Genomic DNA, 9,179 nt, shown 5'->3' on the forward strand with positions numbered 1-9,179 from the left:
GAGTTTGGTTTTGACACCTGATGGTGAAGCTGTATCTTTTCCGAAAGAAGAGGGCACGTCCGTAGAAGAGAGCGATCCGACATATAATTTGTGTAATTTTTCTGTATCATTTTTATTAATTCCCTTTTTTTCTTTTATTAATAGGGGAAACCAGACTTAAATACAACTTTACCAATCAGACAAACCGCCTCGATTTTCAAACAACCCGTCACCAAAGTGACCAATCATCCCAGTAACAAAGTGCGATCGGATCCGCAGCGAGTGACGGAGCAGCCGCGACAGGTAAGAATTGGAGCGAAACAAGCTGAAAATGTGCTTGTTTTCAGCTGTGCTTCAATTCCAGATGAGAATCCCTGTCTTGCAGGTTACTTATAGCAGTGTGTGTGATACATACAGTTAAAAAAAAGAGAGAAATAACGATTCGTATGGAAATCATTTTTCTTAATCCAAAATTTCATTCATCGTATTCTTGAAATCCAGATACAAGCTGTACTGTCACCATTGGACATCAAATATAAAAAAAAGTCACGTGCAGCTTCTTAGTAGAAGTTTCTCTAAAATACATGGTGATCAAGAAGTAATCTCTCTCTTTTATATAGAAGAACTTTGTGGAAAATCAATAAAAACTGTATTTTAAATCTCTTTTTCACTGTAATACTACGATAAATACAAAGCACAGTAACATAAACTGATTTTACACAAGCTCTCCTGTAGCTGCTTTTCTCGATATCAACGACAGATGATGAATGATCAGCTAGATAATGTGGTGTATATTCGACTGAGGTATCGCTTTTAGGTCTGGCTGGTATTTTTTGAATTGTAGCGTTACTACCATCAAATTGAAACACCTTATTCTGTCCTAGGAGTGCAGGGATGAGCAGAAAACGCAGAGCCATATTTTGCACGCTCACGCGTCACTAACTTTTAACACCGTTTCCTTTGAAGCTGTGTCTAATATTGCGCTTTCCAACATCTTGAATGCTGTTCTTGTAAGACATAACATCAGGAATTTAGACTCTGCATCCTCTAAATTCAGGTGAGAGAGAGACAGAAGAAATAACGAGCTGTTGCGGAACATCTTGTTGCGATGTCTTGTGGCAAGACTCGGAGGCCGCAACTGTTGGTCCCGTGAACTTCAACGGGGGCCGTGTAAGTCCATCGCGTTCGCATCTAAAAGATGCATCATTGCACCTTGAATTCTCTTCACCTTCTTCAGGTTTTCCTTTTGAACTACTACACTTTGTCAGGAACTTCCAGGAATGCATCCCTTGTCTTCTGAGAATGACCATCCGGTAAAAAATTTGCAGAACAGGCTGTTTTCAAACCTTCCCAAGTTAAATCTTTGCCTCCTTGAGACAGGTTCTAAAGGATCGTCTGCTGATGGCTGTGTCAGCTTTCTTTTTCAATCAAATTCCTTTCTCCGTGCTTGGGATAGGACTCTTTAAACACTGCTCTTACTCTGTATTGACGTGCTTCATTTGGAATAAAAGCTGGTTCTGTTTGCACTGAATGCGGAATAATTAATCTCATCTGTCTCATAGCAAAGCGAATCTCGGTGTGTCTTGCTCTTGCTTTTCTCCAGCTAGAACGCTGCCTTGAGCTGGTTTCTGCCTTGGGAGAAGGGAGAGAATAGAATAGATTGTCACAGTTGTTTTTACATAAAAACTGAGTGAGTTTTCAGTATAATTTTCATTAAAAATCTGGAACGAAGCAATTTAATGTAGGTAGTATCCTGGCAATTACTGGAGAATCTTAAGCACATTGACGGATTCCATAAAAAGGTCTCAGTGAGCTGGTTTCTTTACACACAGGTTCCTGTGAGACAATTTTCAAGATTTCTTTGATATTTATAGCCAGAAGTATGGAGGAGCTCCGGTCACGGACGGCGTGTGCACCCTTTGCATGTCTTGTTTGAACAGAGCGTGCAGTTCATCCTGCTGTTTTACTCGCTAGCTGGAGCGTAAATATTAATAGATGCCATCTTTGCTTGGTTTTCATGCCGTGAGATACAATTTCTGGCCAAATGCAGCCTTGCAAATGTATTTGGATTCTCTCCCCTCCAGATAAAGCCTGTGTTTTCCTGCCATAAATAATCCTTACGCGTATCGCAGTCTTCTCCTCTCATCCTCAGCTGTGCAAACTTTCCTGTAAATATATCCGTGTTGGATATTCAAGTGAATGCTGAAACGCTGACTGTATTTATTGCCTATTTGTGTATAAACTTCTTCAGTTCCCACTTCCAGTGTCTCTCCTCCCCATTTCTTCAATCCTTGGCCCGAATCCCTTAAGGAATCCTTGCTTCTGTAGTTCCAGATCTCCATCTCCGAAAGCTTTATCCACTTCTGTCGTACCTCCCTTTTCAAAAGATGGTCGAACCAGAATTCCCTGTGAAATCTCCTTAATTACAGAGCAAAATAAAGGAGTCCTGGAGTTCCTTTGGCAGCCAGGAGGGTTTTTCATGACCTCGGAGCGAGCAGACGCGCTTATTGGTGTTGGCAGGGAAGATGTTTGGCAGCAGCTCTTCTTTAAACAGCAAAGCCTGTGGTAGTTCTTGGAAAGAGAAATTAATAACAGCTCACCTGTGATCTTCCTGTAGGTAAATCTGGCGATTAGAGCAACCAATCTTTGTGACCATCCGTCTTCTTCCTCTACGTGACTTTTCTTCAAACACCACTACCAGTCGATCCACGTAATTTCTCAAATTCTTCATATCTAATCGAATGATAAGAATATAAGTTCCTGAATAGCACATCTAATAGCCTCAACTGCAGTTTTCTTCAAGGTGCTTTAACGTCTCTTTTTAGAGCATCAACATGCTCAGAATATTTTGACTTTCCATAAGCTTATTTAAGATAGGTTTTCTTACTATTTCTGTCAGTTTGGGTTGTTTAACCTTTTTAGTCCACTGCTAAACCAGCATAAGAAAAGAAATCCTGAAAGATTCTTACCGGGCCTTGCAGGGAAAGGAAAAAAAACAAAACCCAAACCGAACGCCTTGTTTTAACATCCTCTCCATGGTTAGTTTTGCTGCTTCCGAGTACGTTTCAATAAGATGCGATGCGTCCTTAAGGAATTTAAGAGTAATGGTTTGGATTTTTAAAAGTCAGATTCCTATTTAGCAAAAAGGCCACTAGATGTAGCAGTAGCTGAGATTTGAATATTCCTCAGTGAGCAGAGACGACGTGAATCCGAGACAGTCCTGGAACTATTTGAAATGATTATAGGCAGTAAATTTTCGACGTAATTACTGAAATTGGAGTTGCGTGCCTGTCGCGTGTTCTGTACCTCGCTGGATCAAATGGAGCGGTGCTGCAAATCAAACTTTTCTTATGGATCACCCGCCAAAAGGTCCAGCTCTGCGTCCTCCAGCCTCATCCTCTTCTGCAGGCGTTGGAGCTTCTTGGTTTGCGCTGTTCCACGCTTAAACCTGATGGATTTACTTATAACATCATCTACCCGGAGGCCAGAAATACTCTTTAAAATGGATTCAAAACTCTCTTTTCTACTTCCTGCCGCATATATTTGCAGTGGATTGTACTGGAATGGATTATTCAATAGCCTTATATATGACAAACTAAATCTGACTGTAGTATTTTTTTGGCATATCTGCAGCCTAGAAAGCCTAATTTACACGGAAGACTGCAGGATGTCATTTTATATATGTCTTTGTGTGAACTAGAAAGATACATTTAGCTCTTAGCACTTAGTATTTTGTCAAATAGACGTGATTTTATTTCCTGCGGATCAGCGTAAAGGGCTGGAATGTAAAACTAGATAGGGTTGAAAAACTTGAGCTTATTAGATTTATGGAAAAGAGGGGTGGAGGGAGCCCAATGGGATTCCGTTTTTTCTCCCTCTCCCAGGCAACTAAAGGAACAAATAAAAGAAATGAGCTCGGTAAACAGATCTCTGAACTCACCAACACCAGAAACATCGTTGGTTCTTCTGTGTCCAGTCAAGCGCGTCGTCCTGTTGGCATCTACAGTTTCTTCAATAATCTGTAAATAGGAAACGGCAGATGAAATTAGATGTTCTCCATTGATTTACGTATAAATCAGTCACCCTCCAGGAATGTTGGAATGCTAAGAACATATGTGCTTTCCTTTTAAAAATCAAAGGATAGGAACGGATTCCTCTCTGCAGAACTTTCCTGTGGGCTTCCACTGCTCGAGCAACTGCAAAGAGATTTTTCTTTATCTAAGGAAAAGGAGCAGCTCGTAATATGTTTGTATTTGGTGGTTCTTGCAACAAAGAGGCTGATCTATCATTCTGTTGTTTTCTGAATGAGAAATAATAGTTGCGTAGGAGATTGTGGGGTTTTTTTTTTTCAGATTCCAGTTCGCTGTTAGTCACAAGCAGCTTTTCTTGAGCAAGAAACAATTACGGAGGAAGCGATATTTTCTAATTCTCCAACACCGGTAGATGCAAAACTGAAAACTCGACTTACAACGTGGCCCAAACCTGGTTGAAATGTTACGAATTAATACTGGTTAAGAGCGAGGAGTCGGTTTACAGGAAGCTTTTGAAGTTTAAGCGGGTCTAGTAAAACGCAACACAAACGGCAACGAGTATTTTCAAACAAACCGCGGAGGTGTCAAGAATGTGTGAGATACGTTCAGAGCTTGGAAACAAGTTGCAGAACTGTCTTAAACTGAGGCTTTTGGGTACCAGCTGCAACAAAGAATTTCCTAGGAGTGAGAATAACAACTTGTCTAGTTTTTTCTCTCAGGTTTTGGAGGCATGAAGAGAAATACGTCTTATTTTTTTCCTCCCGCATGTCTTTCAGAACAATCAAATTATTTCTGACTGCTCTTTCCGCGGGAGATTTCATCGCTACGTTCCTGCTTCCCTCCTTATTAAGATTACTTGTTAAATGTGGCTTCCCGGGGAATGGAAATCAACTTTTTAACTAGTTTTCGTCACTATCTTGCTAAGTAGAAAATGATAATTTTAAAGCCTAAGTGGGGCCCATCTGCAGCCCAGAAATTCAGGATGAATCTTCAGAGCAGTAAAAAGGAGTGAGCGGAGAAATCTGTGTCATTGTAATAAATCTCTCAGGTCAGGAAACTGGTTTCTGTGAGAATTGGCAACACGTTCCCGGTGAAACAAATGTGAATTTAGTTCTTGTATCCTAGAAGTGAAAAGATTTGGTTCTATTTGCAGATAAGCTGAGCTCTAGACAGCATCAGCGACTGTTCTGTAACCTGCTGGGCGCTGTCTGTCTTTTACTGTTTCATTTCCACGAGCTGATTTAGGGTTTTTTGTAATTATTCCTCACCTTGTTTTCTCTTTCTCAGCTTTTCTGGGAGAAGAGGCTACAAGGGCTCAGCGCGTCGGACGTCAGCGAACAAATCATCAAATCCATGGAGCTGCCCAAAGGGCTCCAAGGTATCGCGGTCGCTCCCTCCGGTTCCTTCAGATCCATTTTTGTGCTTCGAAAGGACGGAGTTCAATGCTCTTAAGTTTTCAGTTTACAATTGGATCAAGTAAAGTTCAGCCTGTAAATGTTCTTGCTGACAAAATACCTCCGTCTCCGCAACTGGGTTTATTTTTAATTCATTTATTGTAGGTATCATAAACCAGACATCAGAACTGCACTTTTAGTGGTGGAAGTTGATCTAAAGTATATTCAAGTCCTTGTTCAGAATTAATAACTTTCTTCTGTTGCTTGGGAGATTTTCTGAGGAATTTGCTTGTTGCGAAAACCTCCAGTGTTTATTTTCCAGAATTCATTTAATAGCTAATTCCAGAATTAATTTAATACCTTAAAGCAAAGACAGTGCTGGCGTGGATTCGTCCCACGAAGCCACAAAGAAACCATTTCAATATGTAACCGATAAATCGATGATGTGACCATCTTCATTAAAAAATCATTGATGTTGTAATTGCAAAAACCTTAGATTTTAGAAATGCGATGCCTTTTGACCGCTGTTTTACATTAAATGAGAACCGTGCTGTCGCAAAGCCATTATGAAGTGTTTAGATGACACAACTGTGCATCCAGTGGTGATTACATCACGACAAGAGCTCTGCCGCTGGAAGTCGTGCGTGAAACACGGGCGATAAATGCCGGATTTTCTTTATTTTAGGGGTCGGGCCGGGTAACAACGACGACACGCTGTTGTCGGCCGTGGCCAGCGCTTTGCACACCAGCTCGGCGCCCATCACGGGGCAGCTCTCGGCAGCCGTCGAGAAGAACCCGGCCGTCTGGCTCAACACATCCCAGCCCCTCTGCAAAGCTTTCATCGTCACGGACGACGACATCAGGTACGGCTTCGAAAGCCCGCGAAGCAAAAACCTGCCTCTTCGCTTTGCGGTTGGAATAACCATATGAAATATTCACAAAGGCGTGAGTCATAATCCACATTTCTCTTCCCAAGGGAGCGCCCTGAACATTAAGCTGTAGTCACGGTCAATATTGGCTTTTTTCCTTCCCGTGTCTGGTTTGGTCGGGTTAATTTGTTGATCTCAGGTGTAATTTCAACGAAGGAAATAAGAATTTTCCCCTGTAACATGTAACTTTGTGGCTAATGCGCTCTCTTGAAGTGGGAGATGGGATGTGATACGAAGAGCACACCCAGATCTACTCATTTATTTCTTTTATAGCCGCACTGTTAATTTTGCTTTCAAAGAAAGCCTTATCCTTTCCTGACTCCTAAAGATGACTGAAACTTCTGCAGACCTCTTGTGAAGGTATAAAATTACCCGATTCCCAGCCCTTTGCTTCAGGATTTTGCTTTATTTTCTTAAATACCAGCTTTTAGGGAGGACGGATGTTTCCTGTATCTTCACTGGATATGTGAAACTTCAGGGCTTTTCCAGGAGATATGAATACATTTAAAAGCCCCAGTGACCAGAAATGCGTTCGAGGAACGCTGACATTTCATTCTTGAGCCAGTCTTTGTTAGAGAAGTGTCCTCACTGGGATCTGGTTTGTTGGGATTTTATTGGGGGAGCTTTATCAACATTTCCAGCAGTTTTCTTCTGTCCGATTTGGTTATTCAGGCACTTTTAAAAAAAATGGGATCGGTTTTAGTGTGCAGAAATATCAAGAAGGGTCTAGAGAGGTGATTGGTGCCCCAACGCCCTTAATAATACGCTTTAACTTTTGATTAACCCTGGAGGGGTCGGGCAGTGGGACTAAATAATCATCGTAGGTCCCTTCCAACTGGGATTATTCTATCGTATCCTATCCTAAGTTAAACCAAGAGTCGAGAAGCCCGTCCGGAGTCGTTGCTGATGTGAGTCGGATGCTCCAGCCTCCAAGGGTTGACGTTTCTGCCCCTTTTTCCCTTCAGGAAACAAGAAGAGCGGGTGCAGCAAGTGCGCAAGAAGCTGGAGGAGGCGCTGATGGCAGATATTTTGTCCCGAGCGGCTGACACCACAAAGGACATCGAGGTGGAAATGGATAACGGAGACGAGGCGTAAAAAGAAATCAGGTAGCGCATCACACGCACTCCTGCTTTTTTCTGGGGCTTCATATTCAAAGTACAACTGCGGTAAAGCAGAGAAACCGGCCGCCTTCTGTTCTTCAAAATTGGATTTAGTAAAATCACGTAACGGGTTCCTGAAACTTTTCTCTTTGTTTTTAAATGGATAATACCTCTACAGATCAATTTTCCAACCATCTTCTTGTATCTTACACCTGTTTACAGGACTGGTCTGCGGATTGTCCAGGGGCTTTCTTAAAAAACCTCCTTTTTTTAATCATCTGCAGAAGGACGTTTCTAGTGCACAGTCGTTTTTATTACTCATCAGTGCAACATAAAGGGAAATTTGATCTTTACGTTGTGGACAGGAGCTTTTTGCCACTGTTGTTCGCTGGCCACAAACAGACCAGGAATCTTGATGTTTATCAAGCTACGGGCGTCTCTTAATTACTTTAACTTACACCTAATTACCATTAAACTCTTAATCCCTGAGTAATTCTCCTATGAAAGTCTATTTATGGACAGCTTGAAAGTCAGTCAAGAAAGAGCGTTGGTTTCGCTGCGAAATTTCAAACCTATTTTAGAATCGAATTGTCAATTTGGATTTTTTAATGGAGCGTAAAATAATGAATTCATAACGGAGTCATAAACGTATTTATTTCTGCGCTGGTTCTGCGATTCCCTTCCGAAATCAGCCAAATCAGTAGATCTCGAGTTTCCTCAGCATCTGAGCTGGTTACTGGTTTTAAAAGAATCATTTGAATTAATGCCACCATCAGCCTTTGCTTTTCCAAAAGGGCTTATTTCTTTCTTTATTTCTGTCTCTTTTCCAGGTACTTTTAACTGACTTGTCCCAGGAGGAACTTCCCAGAAGACAGAGGCACTTTCTCCTTTGGTCTTTCGTTAGAAGAAGAAAAGGACCCATGCACATTTATAGCTTTCTAATAGCATTAAAACCAAGGCCTTTTTTAGACTCCTATTTTTGATGTATATATCTTATTTGAAAAGCAACTTTATTTTGTGTCCTATGACTCAAAGTCCTTTTTTAAGTATCAAACATTACCCTTAATCTAAAGCTGAGCTTTTGATGCCAGGTTGCAAACCTACTGGAATTCTATTGCCTGTACTAAATATTTGTTTTTCCTGTGGTTTTTAGAAAGGACGGATCAGGAGAACAGAACGATTTCCCAATTAAGGATTATTGTGACTCTGTATATAAACAGATTTTTATACCTATGGGTGAAAACACCTGCACATTCTTCCGTCATCACTGTAAAGAGAAATAAATGATTATATTCCAAGCAGCTGAAAACTTGTTGTGTTGTGGGTAGAGTCATATGTCCCGGTTCGTATTCCAGTGTTCCCTTGGCCAGATACTGGTTAGACTGGGACCGGAAAAGATGGAGCCTGGAACTAAGAAGACGGGAAAGAAGCTGCGTTCCCAACAAATGACAATTATTTGCTGAATTTCCTGAAAATGGCTTTTTGGGGACACGAGGACGCTGCACGGCCGAGGGACTTTTGGGGACGCAAGGGAAGGGTTTGGCAGATCAAACTCAGCCCTTGAGCGAAGGTGAGTGAAAACACATCACCAGTGAGAACGGGTCGAGTTTAACAACGGTTTATACTCGTTCTAATTCCAGACTCGTGTAATCACTGATCACAGAGTTCGGGGACGTGAGTGACTCTTACCGTACAACGCAGCCTCGTTTTGGGGATGAAAACACCAGGATGTTCCTCTTTCCACAA

General features: G+C 41.5%; 1 protein-coding gene across 1 annotated transcript in view; it reads left to right on the plus strand.

Annotated features, from left to right (window-relative positions):
* MBD2 (methyl-CpG binding domain protein 2) overlaps window positions 1-8,720 on the plus strand; it is a 21,826-nt gene extending 13,106 nt beyond the window's left edge. The window contains exons 3-7 of the mRNA XM_065656858.1: window positions 145-282; window positions 5,298-5,388; window positions 6,090-6,267; window positions 7,299-7,439; window positions 8,264-8,720. Coding sequence (XP_065512930.1) covers window positions 145-282; window positions 5,298-5,388; window positions 6,090-6,267; window positions 7,299-7,428 — 537 coding nt within the window. The 3' untranslated portion in view covers window positions 7,429-7,439; window positions 8,264-8,720. The remainder of the gene's footprint in view (window positions 1-144; window positions 283-5,297; window positions 5,389-6,089; window positions 6,268-7,298; window positions 7,440-8,263) is intronic.
* Window positions 8,721-9,179: the final 459 nt, after the last annotated feature.

This window comes from Caloenas nicobarica, chromosome Z, assembly GCF_036013445.1.
Source record: "Caloenas nicobarica isolate bCalNic1 chromosome Z, bCalNic1.hap1, whole genome shotgun sequence".
In the NCBI taxonomy this organism is placed as follows: Eukaryota; Metazoa; Chordata; class Aves; order Columbiformes; family Columbidae; genus Caloenas; species Caloenas nicobarica.